The 17238-nt window shown below is 44.2% G+C and overlaps 1 protein-coding gene across 3 annotated transcripts; it reads left to right on the forward strand.

Annotated features, from left to right (window-relative positions):
* The first annotated feature begins 12599 nt into the window (after positions 1-12599).
* LOC143899956 (small ribosomal subunit protein mS39) lies at positions 12600-17138 on the forward strand. 3 transcript variants are annotated; one of them, XM_077410799.1, is made up of 11 exons: positions 12600-12746; positions 13069-13183; positions 13266-13463; positions 13593-13846; positions 13951-14059; positions 14468-14804; positions 14880-15085; positions 15431-15769; positions 16030-16254; positions 16341-16513; positions 16800-17138. In XM_077410799.1, exons 1-10 carry the CDS (start codon positions 12718-12720, stop codon positions 16497-16499), a joined length of 1971 nt encoding a protein of 656 aa, XP_077266925.1. In that variant the 5' UTR covers positions 12600-12717; the 3' UTR covers positions 16500-16513; positions 16800-17138. The 3 variants fall into 3 exon arrangements, with proteins under 3 accessions (XP_077266925.1, XP_077266924.1, XP_077266926.1); XM_077410798.1 differs by having other exon boundaries at positions 16341-17138; XM_077410800.1 differs by lacking the exon at positions 12600-12746 and adding an exon at positions 12816-12971 and having other exon boundaries at positions 16341-17138.
* Positions 17139-17238: the final 100 nt, after the last annotated feature.

The following is a 17238-nucleotide window of genomic DNA, read 5'->3' on the forward strand; positions in this document are numbered from 1 at the left end:
AGCCTGAACATTTTCAGGCACGGTTAACAAGCGTTCGATTATTTAGGATTCCGAACGTTACGCCCAAGACATTTTCACTCCAAGTTTCGAGACTTCGTGAAATCGCGATGTTTGCTCACTTCTAAATTTTCTATTCTTATCCCAGCTTAATTGTCTCACAAAATATTTAACCGTTGAAAGTAAAAATGGAACGATTAGCCATTAATATTAATTGCTAAAAATTATAGAATGGCAATATATGCTAATGGCTGAATTTTTTAACTTTTCTCTGCAAAATGCTTTATCGTGGATTGTCCTGAGACATCTCGAATCTCTTTCAAATACCACCCAGGTTTTCGAAAAATTCCATGAAAAAATTTCAACGTTATTTCAAACACAATATTCCGTATATTCAAACTTTCTTTTTACGAGAAATCCTGCCGAAGCAGAAATAAAGATAAAGTTGAAGAGAAGAGCGGCATGCATTGAATTGGTCGCATCCGCTGGATTCCAATGCTCAAGGATGACATTCAGGGATACAATATTCAAGGTTGTCTTTTAGATGTAGCTTCGGTTAAAATAAATTGCAGGCAATAGATCCTTACGAAGGAAAATGAAACTCAAACTTACATCGTTCGTCCTTCGTGACCTTTTAATTGCCGTCGAATATGCCGCTGGCTAAAAATAGATTTAAAATTCTGCCGAAACGAGCTCTGTTTAAAATATCGAGTTTCGTTAAACCTTCGCGCACCATTTCGCAGGTCTAAAAGGTCTGTCAGCGTTACGATATTCATCCGCACGGAGATTCGGATGAGCACCGTGCCCTTGAACTTCGTAAGCTAGTCACGAGTCTCCCCGTATGTCGAAGGGTGCCGTACGAATAAGAGCAAGGGGAGAGAGATAGGTACCGCAACGGTTTATGTACACCATAAATGATCCCGGGGTCTTTCTTCTTTCTAGAAATCTAGATGGACGAGGTACCAGTTCCTCCGGTATAAGAGGGATGCTAAAGGAGAACGGGCTCCGTCGACTCTCCGAACGCATAGGGTGGTACACGTGGTGGAGTGGTACACGTGAAATACAACGGGAGGTATATATGCGGAAACCGCGTCGGAGCGGTCGACCTCGGCCTCGGGGGGAGAGGGGTAGAAAGCGTGCGGAGAACGAAGCGCAGACGATTTGGGACGCAGTTTAAGAGCCGAACGGCGCGGAATAGAATAGGGAATAGTTTATGTGACGTTTTAGGGCGTGAGCCACTTCACTTCCATGTAAGGTCGATAGGAATCATACAAGTATAATGCGGCTCGATATAGTTATATAATTTCAAAATACTCTACGGGAGAAAAAGATAGACTACAAGTCGGTGCGGAAAACTCGGGGAGCGATGCACCTCCGTGCGGTGTTCCCTTGAACGTAAAAGTATATATCGTCCCCTGAGATTAGATTTTTCCCTCATACTGAAGAAATATAAAAATTACTAAATAACGCGATTAATTATACAGATCGAGGGCATTTTAAGAAGACAAACTCGATAATTTCGAGAGAAACGAGGCACGGTGATTACAACGAAACACGACGGATTGCAGCTCGCGTTGGCGCGATTGCGCTCAAGAAGAATACGACATCCTCCGAGAGAGGAAAGAAAGGCGACGGGGAGAAAGGAAAAAGAGATCGCGCGGGCGATCGAAGGAGGAAGGAAAGAGCAGAAAAGGGGCATGGAAATGAAACGATAAGAAAAAGAGCGACGAAAAGAAGGGAGAGGAGGTGGGGAAGGAGAAGGAAGAGATGGTCGCGCGTATATACGCGCTCTCGCGCGCGCCGTTCTCTCATCGAGCGCACGCACCGGCGTGGGCACCGAGCGTAAGTATATGTGAGCGCGTGCCCGCGCAACCGACAGCAGATGCGCTCGCAGAGCGCAGCTGTCCTCCTACAAGTGGTTCTCAATCATCCCTTTCCTCGATTTTTCTTTCTCCCTCCCCCCCCCTGTGCCCCTTTGCCCCGCGCGGGAGTTCGGGGCACAAAGGAAATCGCTGTGCGACGATTACGCTTCGTCTCGATAAACATTCGCGTCGCAGCTGATCGCGAGCGACGATCTCTTTCTCTCCCCCATCCTCCCCCCTTCCCGCCTCGCCGAACCCTCGTCCGCGCGGGGGAGAAGGTGAGCGCAACATTTTGGAAAAGGCGAGAAATATAATGCGCGTGTCTCTGGTGAGGGAGAAATATATATAGGTACGCGCACGATCGAGGGACACGCCTGGCCGAAGAATAATATGTATTTCCGCAACGATCACACACGTCCTCGACAAATTCGAGGAATTTTGTCGATGAAATGATCTCTGATAAATATGCAATATCAAACTGCTGGCACAAAATAAAAGCTATATAGCTATGTAACAAAACGATCCAAGTAATATTTAAAAAGTACAATGGAACCAATGTACGAGGACGATGCGTTTTCAACCAGTCAAACAAAACAGTTAAAAATACGGACGAAATGTTACTTACGAAATTCATCGCGCGGACAACGTTAAGATAATGTGCCACGTCGAGAAGCGCGCTGCAAATAATGTTCGAGAGAAGCCTGTTCCAACCTGTTACAAAGTGGAGCCCACGTTCTTAATGACGCGAACACGTGGTGAACGTAAGTTTCAGCTGTTCCAGGTGATACCGCGACGCGCGTTACGCGCGGACCGACAAAGCGACCGAGATGTTTGAAATCGGTACGATCGCGCTGCCTCGCATTGCTGCGCCCCGATTGAAACGTCATTCTTCCAGATCTTGCTTTATTGCTTCGTCGATTTTTATCCGACGGTCGATCATTTCTGCATTAATGGCCAATCTGAAATTCTCGTGGCGCAATTAAACTTTTATACAAGGTGTACAAATGAACCGATCTTTTTCACGAGTCAAATCTTTTTATTCGTTGGTAAAATACTGGCGAACATTGGTATTAAATCGTAATTTTAATATATTTAAATCGTCAAATATAGAATTTCAACCGAACGAAGGCTGAGAGACTAGCCGAGAAATACATTTTATTTATTAGTTGCCTACAATATCGTAGGCTGTATTTTACAATTTTTTTAGAATTGTTGCGAATGAGTCAATTTATTAACGTATCACGTACGATGACTTTAAAGACGGCGTTCGCTCAATTTTCGGGTAGCTATCTTATTTACATACGTTTGTAGGTGCACAATCGAATGCGGCACGGCGAACAAAACGAGCATGTGTACGTTCCGCGATGCGTAAAATTACCGAGTAAACAGGGCTAAACACCTCAGCGAGATGACGGGGCAGCCGTCGTCCCGCGGATTACGAGGCATTATTTATAAAGCACTAACGAAGAGGCGTTTTTCGTTAGCACGACAACGTGGTCAGCGTTGCTCGAGCGGGAGAAATTTACCGGAAAACGTTAAGTATAACAGCTCGAGAAACACAAATGCTTATAAACGTTAGACAGACATAACATTCGTCGTCTTATCGTCTTCTTCAGTTGCTCGCTTATACCGTCACCGTTGAACGAAAACATTTGTACAAATTTCGTTTCGTATTATTACTTATATATCATATTACATATTTTTCAAACTATATATATGTGTGATATTCGGTTAATCTATCGAGTATTTGAAGTTTATTTTGGACAATTTTCGTGTTAAAATTCCAAATGAAGTTGTATTTATTATTTGATGTGCCGTGCGATGTAGAGAAGTTCGAAGAATTAGAATATATGCGCATATAAAAATATATATATGTACTAAAATATACACAACATTACAAGTAAGGCTTCTAGCTTCTATTCTGAAATCTGAGACGATTTGATTTTACATTTGTTCGTGTCTTTGAACACGCGCGTCTATTCGCGTATACGATTATTCGCAGGGTTTTCCGAGGTTTTCGCTCCGATAAATCACGTATAATCCGGTGCTTCGGCAGGAAGATTTTCATCGTTTGGGGCCGATCGGAAAGAAGGCAGGCAGGCAGGCAGGCAGGCAGGCCGGGCAGAACGAAGCCCCGGCCAGGAGGACTCGTCCCGCTGCGCGGCGGATATCTGTCGCATTCGTCGTAAATCAGGCACGAGGAGCGAGGCGCAAACCGTCGTCACGCGCGTGTATAATCGTCAAGCGTTAATTTTAATCGTTCCTTCTTTCCCTCCTCCCTACCGCCGAATGGCGGGATCTCTCCCCCGTGTGTCCCGACGGTCTCCCCGGTCTCCGATTGGTCGCCGGCCGCCTGTCGCTACCTACCTACCTGGACGGAAGAAGCATCCTGGACGGTGGACCTGGACGGAAGAAGGACTGAGAAGGACGAGGGGCGGTCGCGCGGCTGCCGCGCGCATATCGCGTCACATCGCCTGAGCCTGAAAGGAGCCGAAGGCGAAATCCAGGACAGCTGATACAATTTTGGCGGGCTCCGGAACGTGCGATCGGAATAATGCGGGAGAAACTAAAAAAAAAAAGGGAAAAACGGAGGGAAGAGGAGAAGGGAGAGAGAGAGAGAGAGAGAGTGAGACGCGCAAGGGACGCCGAGGACAAGAGCGGGGGGACGGAGAGGCAGGCAGGGACAGAGGCGAAAGAGAGGGAGGGAGAGAGAAGAGAAGAGAAGAGGGCCGAGGGCCTCGAGAAAAGGGACGAAAAGGAAGGAAGAGGGAGGTTCTCTTCGATGTTCTCGGGGCCCCGGGCCCCGCCGTTGAGCCGCGTTGCCATCGTCGTCGTCGCCGCCGCCGCCGCCGTCGCCGGTGCGGTGCGGTGCTCTTCGGTCTCCCGTTGCTGTTAAATAAGAATAAGCCCGCTTCTCCCCACCACTTGGGGCCCAAAACGAATAAAGGAGGCGGGACACCTGGCCGCAACCGCAGTTTGCTCGAGGACCTCGCCGTGGTTGGTCAGCTTTTCCCGTCGTCGTCTCCCTTTCCGCTTCGATCCTCGGATCCTCGCTTGGCTCGTCGTCCTCCCTTGGCGCGTGCGATGTGCGTTCCCAGATTTCCAGTCTCCCGTTGTAGTGTTGTGCAAGTGGAAGACGAGGAAGAGACTACGGAGAAGCATCTCCGAAGAAGATCGACGAGACGAGAAGGAGCGAAAAGGAGGAAAAAAAGAAGAGACGCTAGAAAAACAGAAAGAGGAAAAAAAAAGAGAGTGATCTATCGCGAGTGACGGACGACGATCTAACGACGCGTCCGATTTATTTCCCGCGTGTGACGCACCTCGATCGAGCGCGCCGCCCGGCGCGTCACGTGCCGAAGCCGAAGAACATACGAAGATCGAAGGAGGAAGAACGAAGGCGAAGACGGCGAAGACGCGAAGAGAAGAAAAAGAAGGGGCATTGCGCGCGCGACTCGCGCGAGGAGATCGAGAGCGGCCGGCCGGATTGACACGGCGATGATCGACGTCGGCGGTGCCACAGGCGCGGAATTTTGGAACCCGGGACCGGGAAGAGGAAGCGACGAGAGAGAGCCGGCCCCCCTTCGTTGCTGCGCCTGGCTTTGGGTAAGATCGGTGACGGTAAGGTAAAGTTGATTCTCAATCTCTCCAATTGTACTGCTAGCGGGGGAAAAAAAAAACCCAGAGAATTCTTTATTGTTTCGACGACGCGGAATGGTAACGGAAACGTGGCCGCGCGAGGGAATCCAAGTCCCCGAGTCGTTCCGTTTTTCGTACTCGGGAATCCTCGCGCGCCTGCTTCAGCGACCTTGCGGGATCGAGGACGGATCGACGTCGCGGGCGCCGGGGAAAACACCGAGAGGGTTCGCCAAAAGCAAAAGACGGTATGCCGGATGTATAGCGCGAAGCGCGAGGTGTGCGAGACATTGTTGCGCACGCACCGACCGTCGGCGATAGAGTCGGGTTACGAGTTACGGAGAAACGAGAAACGTCGCGAGCGATAAACAATAGCGTGTTTACGGGCGAATATCTGCGCGCCGCGTCCGCCTCCGCTCCGCTTCCCGCGAACGGCGGCGGCGTCGGAAGTCGAGTTTCGAGTCGAGGATGTTACGTCATTGTTGCGAGGAGCCTTCGAAGGAAAAAAAAAAGAAATATCGATTTAGATCAGGTAAACGTGCTTCCTCGCTATAGTATTTCGAATCGTCGCCTTTCCAAGGTTTCGTGCTACTTTTGAAACGAACGGTGCGGCGGCATGGTGTCTCTTTGTGCGTGCATGCGTGTGCGTGCATGCGTGTGCGTGTACGTGTACACGAATTAGCGTGCCCGGAGAGCCCCCGGTTTCTCGTTTCACAGAAATTCCGGCGGGCGCGCGGATCCCTATTTTTCGGGGACCGCCGCGCCGGACCGGGGCAACGCGGGAGCGTCCGTGGACCGACCTACGGTCCACGGAGAGGCGACCTCGGGCTATGATTTGTGATTCGAAGTAGACGCTAGATGTTGGAAGGCTCTCCGATTTGGAGACTGACCGCCAAGGCCACGTCGGAGAGCCCCCCCGTGCGTGCATGCGAGCGAGAGTGAGAGAGAGAGAGAGAGGAAAGAAGGGGAAGGGAGGCACGCACGCTGCGCTCACGCATTTCTCGCCCCCATCAATGGGCGAGCGCGCGTAACGCCGCACGGCGCGCGTAATCTCGCGCGATTCCAGCGACGTGCGCGTATCGCAAAACCGGCGGATTTCGCGCGCGAGATTTCCGGCGGCGCGATCGCTGAAGCGGAAAATTCGTCGCCAAGCTCGCTCGCGCGCGCTCTCGTTTCGCCCGAGTAGCTTTTGGGAATTGTGATTTTTTTTTGCACGAACCGACGCTCGCGCGTGGAATTTATTGTTAAATCGAATGATCGCCAAGCGTGTTGCTCGATCTGCAAATTTTTGACCCGCGCGTTCGTCCGAGAAAAGTGCCGACGGACGTGACACTTAAATCTGAATTAAATTATTTGGAATTTTAATAACTCTTAATTGTGTATACTATTTTTTCTATATTTCTACGTTATTATATAATCGTAAAATTTATTCGTAAAATTTTTTTCAACTCGTTAAATTAATTTTTCTCGGAACGAAACGCGTTAGCGATACGTCCCTTTTGCGATCGCGTTGTCGAATTTGTTATCGTGATTTCGAACACTTTGATCGTGTCGCGTCTGTCGCGCGGCTTCTCGCGATTTTCCGTCAAAAAGATTGCTTTAGCTCACTTAGAAATCATGTCTTGTTCTCCTTGCAGCTTCCGGTGGGACGAGTCACGTGGACGGGCGACGAGAGTCCCCGCCGGGGCCCTTCGGCAGGTACTTCGGCCCTGGGCTTCGGCTCGCGCGATCCTCGCATCGCAAATTGGAGCGGAATGACTACCGTCGAGTCGAAAAGTATATATCGCCGTCGGCGCGGCGGCGTCCCGGAAAACGAACCACGTCTACGTGTTGCATAGAAGATAGGTCGAGATATGTGTCAATATTCAACGGAAATATAATATTTCAATATTGCACTAGTCCCGGCCTATCGGGATGCATCGTATCTCGTCGAGGAGCGAAACGAAGGGAGACCGACCGACAGGTGGGAAAAGGGGAGAGCGGGAGGGAACGCTATTCGGGAAGAATTTGCCTCCTCGAGAATAGCCGTTTCGCGATGGAGATCCTCGAGGATCGGGCAGGTGGGGACGAAGGCAATATTCGTGAATAGTCTAAATCATATTGCACTCGTCCCGGCCTGCTGGATCTGCTCGAAATGTCGACGTTGGTGTTCGAGCGTCGATAAAGATCTCGATAGAAACTGCTGGTATATCCGGCGAAAAACAGATCTCGACGATTTTTAGGATGTTTTCGCGTCGATTTGCAGCACCGGAAAAAAGTTCGAATGCCCGGTTGTGGTAAATTAGACCCAGCTTTACTTCGCGGAATGGAAGAATTGTTCACGTTGATAAATTTTTGTATCGGTCGGTCTTGAGCAGCGTGAATCTTATTATCTATCGCTCCGCATAATTCTTACACAATATTTTGTAATTCCATTGTTTTGTCTGAAGATATGCTGATTAACTTATCGGATTATCTCGTTTTATCTAAAGATTTGCAGCATTGAAAACTGGACTCGCTGAAATTGTACGACTGTGGTTTATCTCTGGATTAAAAGAACTCTGTGTCGCGTAACATACGCTTGTTGGCGAAAGTTGAATATTAGCGTTCAACATATAATTCGCATATCGAGGATACAGCGCAACGACATAATTTGCTCGTCTCATTTTTTATTCGTCGATTCGATCGAACGATTAAACGCGTGAATTTATTAAAATCAAAGTTTTGTAATTACAAATTAACGTATTTACAATTATAAAATTGCTAGTACATTTCTTGTTGCAACATATCGTACAAGTTTCAGCTTTCCAACTGTATCGCCGTTGTACGTTGCTGTTGTTACACGTATATTAAATATCTAAATCTGTCACGTCGTGTTTCACGAGTTACCGAACCATGGATGAAGAATGCCTTTTGTAAGAATGTTATAATTGCGCAAAAATGGAAAACAATAAAGCTTCAATAAAGTCGTGCAATTGCTTCGAATGTGAAATTGCTGTTCGTCTTTCCGCAATCTCCTCCAATCTTCCTTCGCGCGTCCTTCGAATAAATAAATACGCGAATATCTTGGAGTGATTTTTTTCTTTAATCGAGCGAAGATAAAATTAAATAGAAATCTTTGACGAGAGAGAAAAGCCATTCGAATCACCTGTTGAAAACTGGCGTTGGAAACTTGTCAGATTAGTAATTCGAAAATTTCGCGAATAACATACGGTGTGCGCGTCGCGTCGCGTCGCGTTACGCGCGACTCTTCCTCGTCGAAAGAGAGAAAGCATTTTTTTTTCTCCGGGATGTCGCTTGGCGTTCCCGCGCGTTTCCGGCCAATTCGGGAGCGAGGTGGACGACAGCGTTTCCGCCACCTTGCGAGGCGCGGTTATTAACGATCGTGCACGAATTCGGAAGGAAGAAAAGGGTAGAAAGAAGGAGGAGGTGAGAGAGAGAGAGAGAGAGAGGAAGCCGCGCATCCTTTTGTGTGGCGCGCGATGCTCGCGTAACCGTTCCATCCGAAACGGTCGCACGGCATAGGAAGGAAGGGCAGAGAGGACGAGGCAAACGGACTTCTTCCCAGCAGGCTCGCCTGATTCGGGTTTTCTGCTCTCTCTCTCTCTCTCTCTCCGAGAGAGAAGAGGAAACGTACATTCTCTATACGGATACACGGTGTATTTCTTCCACATCGTGTCACCTTCAGCACCTTCTCTCTCTTTGCTTCCTTATTCCTTTCTGTTTTCTCTTCCACGCGTAGAGGTGCCACACGTGTAAAACGTACCCCCGTGGACGCGAAGCGTGTTTCACGCGTCTCTCTGGATGGCGCGGAGGCGCACAAAGAAAAAGGCGGAAAAAAAAGGAAGAGGAAAAACCCGCTGTCAAAGGAGGGTTACGTTACGTTCGATCGAACAAGGAAACACAATAAAAGTATAGCGAGGGCTGCTGCCCGTGGAAGCGTGGAGGGACGCGAATCCTGTTTTTCATTCGCTCCTGACGCCTTCTCCGTCCCGCTCCCGCGAACGGGAGCAGGACGGGAGAGCGCGCGTGTAACGCAAAAGCATCCCTCTCTTTAAGGAGAGTCCCACGGTTTGAAATAAAACACCTGGCTTCTCGCCCGCCCGCCCCGCCGCGCCTCGCCGGCCGTGCATGCGCACGTACACGCGTCTTGTCCGTTTTCAGCTACGCGGCGGCGACAGAGCTCTGGGGCCGGGGGCCCTTCGCCCGAGGTGAATTAAAGGGAAAAATACATTTTCGCTCGGCCGCGTCTGCGTCGCGACGCCGCGACGCCGCGACGCCGAGGGTGCTCGACGAATGAATTTTGAAAGCTTCGTTCGGGCAGATTGATGACACTACATAATTGTACGACAAGTGTATTCGCTTTGTATATATGTATGTTACTATTGGATCAAGAAACAGAAAATTTAAGATGCATATGCGATAACACACGAGTTAAGTTAAAATGTGACGTAAAGAAATAAATATTTGGTTACTTATTATGTTTTATCAACTATACGCGCAGAAATCTCTTGCAATATAAAAGAAAAAGATATCCTTTCTTTCTCTCTCCTCTTTCTCTTTCTTTTATTCCCTCATTCTCTTGTTCTTTATTGAAGAAAAATCCGTGTGGCACAGCTCTTAAAATATCAAAATATAAAATACTCTGAAATATTGTACGATACAAAATACAGTGTCAAAGTTTGCCGAGCGATCTCGTGTCAGAAAAAAAAAGAAGGTTTCTTTTTGCGTCTTTGCTCCCCGGTGATGTGCATACGGTCCGAATTGAGGTATACGGCATGCGCGTTCTCACGGAGAAGAGGGAGTTCTCTCTCCCTCTCTCGCTCTCTTTTGCGCGTTTTCTCTCTCTCTCTCTCTCTCTTTCCCTGTCTCTCCTCTCTCGTTCTCTCCGGCCTTCGGCCTGAGACTGTGTGGTTCCCTCTGGGCTTCCTTACGAACTTTATTGAATTCTTTGTAATATGCCAAAGGGTTCACCGTGCGCAACCGTGAACGCGCGCTCTCGCGCGCGCCATTCATATGCTAAACAAATAAATTCGTTGAAAGAAACGAATCTCTATCTGCCACTCTTCCTTTTTCTCTCTCTCTCTCTGTATGTTCCTTTTCCCCGAGAGAGGAGAGCAGCTGCCGAGAGCGGCTCATACCTACGTCGTCGTTAAAAACCAAGGAGAGGATGATACCTTGAGCTATTTAATGAAGAAGGGTGCAAGATGTACCCTCTGGGCCTCTGCCTGACGGCGACGATGGTGGCAACGATGGTGGTGGTGGTGGCGGGTGGTGGTGATGGTGATGGTAGTGGTGACGATGGGGATAGCCAGCTGCTGCTAAAACGCAGTTGAAGGAACAATGCGTTTGCCGATGACGCACTATTCCGAACAAGCGCGTTCGTAAGTGGGTCATCGGCCATTCTATAATATTAGGCGGTGGGAATTTAATTTCTTCTCTATCAGAATTAATTCTCCTGCCACTGTGTTACGTGCTAATCCCTCGCAAGTAAACACACGTCGAAATATCTTGCGAATATCTTTAGACCCACTTATCTTGGACTCAGATTTTAGGATGGTTTTTATTTGTCATTTTACATGTCTTATATATTTAGTTTGACGTAGGTCTGGGTTTTAATATATATCTTATATATTTGTATGTATTTTTGCTTCTCTTCAAATGCTTTCATTTGCACGACTCGTGAAATTGCAAATACTCTATCTTGATCTTAATAGAGTTTTATCTTAAAAGCATTTTATGAATCTTACAAGAATTTTAATTTGATCTTGAATTTCGATACTTGATTGATACTTGATATTTTGATAATTAAAGATCTAAAGTGGATCTTCTCTCGTAGAAGAAGCTCCATCGATTTTGATGCAACGTGTAGAATCCGCGCGGCGTTAAATAGGGTAACTTGGACGAAACTTATTCGATTAGCTTGATCGACAATATAAATTCAACCGTGCTCGCAATAAACTTTCCTACGTAATTTATCGTCCCTAATTTAATCTTTTTACGTCAAACGATAAAATTTAATAATTCTAGCCATATTAACGAAATTATTGCAAATAATCACAAGTTAATCGTTGATCGAGTTGATCGGAGAGTTCGATCAATGTCACCCTTACAATTAGAGCCATTGGGTGACAGGAAATTGCAGGGACGCAGGAATTACCCTGGGCACATTACACGGCGCGATATACGCATTTCCGTTACGGGAAGCGAAGCCTACGGATAGGCAACCGAGCCGACCAAATCACCAGATGTCCCATATTGCTCTACGGAGAGATTGACGTAAGCCAGCCGGGGGGTTAATCCGCGTCGATGTCGATACTTGTAAATGCATTACAGCAGGCCAGGTGGAACGTGCGGAACCAACATCTCGCAAAATGCGGTTGGTTGTTGGTTGTACGGAAAAGCGTTGACGAGAGCGACGTGCTGACCAACGTGCTTATCGATCATATTTTCATGTTTCATCACTCGTCACGCGTCGTAGCGGGCACCGGGCACCCTGCGCGATAAATATATGTACCAATAACATTTGCGTGCTTTTTTTTCTCGAGATTTCTTTTCCCGAGATGCCTTCCCCTCCTCGAGAATTAAAAGAGATTTATTTGTATATAATTAAAAAAGCTGTTTGTCAAGAGATATTATAATTTCGAGGTAGTTTGTGATCTTTTAGCTGATCTTCGATTAAACTTAATCAGTGTTTAATATATGTATAACTTATCAAACTTGTACTATTTCGTTGACGAGACGAGAATTATTATTTTATTTTTTAGGGATGAAGGGAAAAGAAAGATATAAAGTCAGGGACAACGACGTATGTGGCAAAAAATTTTGCTCTAAGTAATTCTGTCGTCTAAATCGATCACTGGTCAATCGGAATTTAATCGAAATTGCTCTCACAATAATTAACGTGTTGCTTATTCGCTCTAGCTTTATATCAATTCGAGATTAACGAGTTTGTTTTGATGTATCATCGTCATCGGTTAATTTTATGATGTACCTAATTGCGATTTAATAATTTTGCGGATTTTGCCGCATCGGAAAGGTACTAAAATATCAAATTTATTGTCGATTTGTCGCGGAGACGGGAGAATTCATTATCCGCTGCACGCGCGGTGTCGCGTGTCGCGTGTCGCGTTTAATCCTAACCTAACCTAACCTCACGACCTCCAATGATCTAACCTCCAAACTTGCGGCTGTAAAGATTGAGAGAGGAAACATTAATTTTTCCTTCATCTTCACGACTGACATCATGAATTCTTTGGCAAGAATCTCGCGTGGGTACGTAACAAGTTACGATTCGTTCGGCTTACATACGTAGATCAATTGGTTTTCTGGGCGAAATTGCCCCGGATCTCGTTATGCACGCACCGACGATACGACGAGAGTACTTGAAATAATTTCGGAAATGTTGGAAAGTAAATCTAGCGCGTGTTCAATTATTTTTCGCGATCGACTTACTTTTCATACGCGTGAATGTTGTACCTGTTATTTAAATAATATCTGGTAATCTATTTTTAAAGAATATACATTTGTTTCCAAAAGGATATTTATATAACGATGAATGAACGGTAACTTGTGATAATTTTATTAACATTCGCAGAAAATTGTACCAGGAGTTGATGGTACGGTTGCAGTCGACAACCGCGACGTCAGCCTCATCTACGGATGTTCGTATCCCAAAGAGGATAGAACGTGGTCCCACAGATATCCTCAAGGTAAAGAAAATTATCGTGTATTTGGAGCAAATTTGTTTGGACGATGCTCTTCCATAAGTGTGTCGTCCGATTTGTCTCGTAGGCTTTGGAGACTACGATATCCAGGGATTATACGGCGCCGCATTATAAGTTTCACGACGACCCTTACTTGACGCCACTGTCAAAGATGCACGATCGCTCGTTCGCTTTGGCGAAGGAGTCTGGAAGGAAGACCGCGATGTGGGTTCGTCAGGAGCACCGCGATTTATTTCAGCATAAAGTAGCAGACCCTGAAATTAAGGTAACTGTATCAGAAGTAATGTCATTGATTAAACACGCCGTATCTATCTGCGTGTCAATTCATATGATATTCCACTGTCGATTACCGATATGCAAGTTCAAGTAGTATATTGTTATACTTGTTTTGCAGGCGTTCGTACCACCTCCTATTTACACGGAGGAAAGTAAAGTGACGGAGGAAACGTTATTATACGAGATATCGAACGGTCACGTTTCCAACTCTATCGCGATATACGATTTGCTGAAAGGTGAGATAACCGTGCCAACGAAACAGGCACTCTTGGAATTGTTGTGCTTTTACAATAATTGTGAACGTACCAGTGACGATTTGCTGGAGAATCGTTGGTACACGCTCGAACAGAAACGTAAGACGAACGCTTGGATGTGAGTCTATGAAAATTGAATACGTCATCTTTCCCTTACACTGATATGTATTTTTCTCACTTGGCTTTAAATAATATTTTGTATTTTATCGATGATTTACACAGAAGTTATCCACAAATCGATGTACTGTTTGAATTTCTGAAGCGACAAGAGCCCACAGTAGCAGCCGCTGCCTATACCGCGATGATATGTGGTTTGGTTAAACATTCCAGTGTAAGATAACTTTTAAATTAGTTATAAGTACAACTTAATTACGATGGATTTAATCTGAAACGTAAAAATGCGCCATGATAAAAAGAAAAAAGAAAATTCGAGTCTATTTGACGATTGGATAACTTTACGACAAATGTATTGATCAAAGATTGGGGACTCTCCTTTGTGGATGTCAAAAACTAAAAATGGGCAAAGTTAGAAACAAGTTTAGACCGAAACGTGTGTTTGTTTATTGTTAATAGAGTTGTTCGGATAAATCACTCAAATTTTAACTATGTGTTGCTTGGATTCTGTCAACTATACGTATACTTTGGCTCTTATTGCCTAAATTTCTTTTTTTTTTTACTGCATATTTTAAAGCCTTATTATAAATTTTAATAAAAAATTGATATAATTTTGTTGTTTTAGCCGGACAAGGCTTGGCACTTGTACGATGAAAGTCAAGGAAAAAAAATTCCATTATCCATCGATGGATATAATGCCGTGATGTCGATGGTACCAATGCTAAGACAAGGAGAGGAAAAATCAAAATCTTTGGTAATGGAAATATACAGAGCAATGGCTGCGAACGGGATTACTCCAAACATACATACCTTTAATGCCGCTCTCAATATAGCTACTACCATAAAAACTAATCGAGTAGCTCTAGATTTTGTATCCAACATACTTGCCGATATCACGAAATTCGAGCTAAAGCCATCGTTAACTACATATTTTTATTTGCTGCGAATTTTAAGTAGATTCGGTAATTATATATTCTCTTGTCTCGCAAAGATTTTGTGTGCCGGCCAAATGTTGACGAGTTTATTCATTGAAACAGGTGATGCGTCATACAATAGCTTTATGAAAATCTTGGAGTCTTTAAAGGAGGAGACCCTTACCATTCAAAGTGAAAAAGATTTAAATTTCTTTGTTACCGCGATGGAAATGGCGTCCCGGCAGTTCTGTAAGCGTCAAGCAGGTGAAATGGTGAATGAGCTTCTTCTCGCCGGTGAAAACTACAAGTTTATCGGCAACAATTATAGAGTAAGTTTCTTAAACCCTCAACATATTCTGTCCAGAAAACACCACGTGGCGTGAAATAATTTTGTTTCTTTTGTAATTAATAAAATATAAAAAAAACATACATAAAGGATAAAATTAACATCATTCTTTTAAAAATCTTTTAACTTTAATCGATATTTTTTAATGGCGTGTTATGCACAGAATTTATAGATATTTGCTGAGAGTTCAAATACTTAAAATCATTTTTTACAAGATCTAAGATATTTGTTATGTCGCGCGTTTTGTGTATTCTTGAAAATATGTTATTTAATTATATATATTTTTTATATTGCGCATTTGGGGTATAGAGCTAATATTTTGCCTCAGGAACACGTCTATTATCGATTGTATTTGGAGTTAATTTTGGCAACAGAAGAATTCGAGACGTTCTTCAATCTCTACGGCAAGCTTGTACCGCACGTGACTATACCGGAACCTGCCGTAATGAGCGCTATATTGGAAGCTCTAAAATTACATCCCGCGGAGACCGCCACGCAATATATACCAAAACTCTGGTCGCACATGATCATGTTCGGTCATCTAGACAGGGAAGAGTTATTGGAGAATATATTGCACTTGATGAGCGAACATTGTAAACCCGCACCCGATTCTTCGTTGAATGCGCAATTCGCAGATATGGCGCTCACTATTTGGGATCATATACAAGTAATTGAAATTACTTTTAATTACGTAGGGTGCTTCACATTTTGCATCTAATAACAGATTCTCCGACGAATTTGGAATGAAGTGTCGATACATTAATATTTTCTGAGCTGTATACGTGACTGAAGAAGAAAAAGAAGAACCAAGTCGATTTCAAATTACAGAGAATCTATTGTTAAGATTAAAATTGCTAGTTATGGGATTTTATTTTTATAATCGGATATATTGAAATGATACATAATTGTGTATTATTTTTTCAACAGGCTCAGAATGTCAGAAAAATGCAGCACGTCTTGATATCCAATACAGTGGTGGGCAACATTATAATATTGTTGCTACGTGGAAATAATTTCGACAAAACAGTAGAAATTATATCGTCATTGGTTCGTTCGCCGCATTTAATCAAGCATAGCTATACCATTATAACGGAACACATAAACGAAATATTCGAATTGTGTTTGGCGCAAGCGCACGTGCCAGCGATTTTCGTAAGTGTACATCCGTTTTAAATATTAGTTTCAATTAAATATTAGTATCAATTGATTTATAATAACGTCGGTGCATTTACTTCTAGACACTTCTGGAGTACGTTACTTTCCATAATTTAGAAGGAGCCGGGGAAATGGCTAAAAAGTTACACAAAACTGTATCCCTTACCTCCAACCAGGAAAATATATTAATTAGTTTAGTGGGTAACGACGTTCTCAAATTACAGCTCTCTGATGAGAATTAGTATTTCGAAATAAAGTACGTACTATATATATATTATATATAAATGTGTTTATTTTATAACTTTCGGTCCACCATAATCGATGCGGTAGAAATCAATGAAATTATTGTCTCTCCATTCTTCCGTCTTTCAAGAACTCTTTTGTCTCTATGTTGTTGTCGTCTTTTTCGAGCTTTCCTTCATCTCTTGTGTGGTATATCTTTTTTTGTATCCCATCCAACCTTGCCTTCTTCCTTTTCTTTAACTTTTTGATTTGTAGTTCTATCTTCTTATCTATATATTACATCTTTTTTCCTTCTTTAGTATTCTCCCAGCAAATAAAAGAATTATAAATCATATTAAGGATTTTGACAATGTTGGCTGGCACAAATGTCTCACTGCAAAATTCAGTCTTGATTAATATCGTGCTTCTGCAAGCTATCTGTATAATCGGTTCAATTGAGAGTGGGTCAATTTCTTTACTCTTAAGGAGCAAAAAAAAATTATATCACTGTGTAATATAAATTTCTCGATGAGATATAAAAGCGTGGAAACTACATTTTTATCAGCGATTGTTACCGTTTTTAATTTATCGATACATTGTTACTTAATACAATTGTATTAATAAATTGTTACTTGATACAATAAATCTTTTTAAGAATATTTATGCATTATATATTTCTCTACACTGTGTGTGTGTGTGCACAAAACATACTAACAATTGAAAGAGAGCTCTCTTTATATCATTATATCATATACCGCG

This window comes from Temnothorax americanus, unplaced genomic scaffold (genome assembly GCF_048541705.1).
Source record: "Temnothorax americanus isolate GAGA-0224 unplaced genomic scaffold, ASM4854170v1 Scaffold29, whole genome shotgun sequence".
In the NCBI taxonomy this organism is placed as follows: domain Eukaryota; kingdom Metazoa; phylum Arthropoda; class Insecta; order Hymenoptera; family Formicidae; genus Temnothorax; species Temnothorax americanus.

Excerpts from the sequence above, each read along its gene's own strand:
- LOC143899956 (XM_077410798.1), top strand. The coding sequence starts at position 12,718 with ATGAATTCTTTGGCAAGAATCTCGCGTGG. Across the intron at positions 13,184-13,265 it reads GTCCCACAGATATCCTCAAG|GCTTTGGAGACTACGATATC; the intron begins GTAAAGAAAATT and ends TTTGTCTCGTAG. Across the intron at positions 13,464-13,592 it reads TAGCAGACCCTGAAATTAAG|GCGTTCGTACCACCTCCTAT; the intron begins GTAACTGTATCA and ends CTTGTTTTGCAG.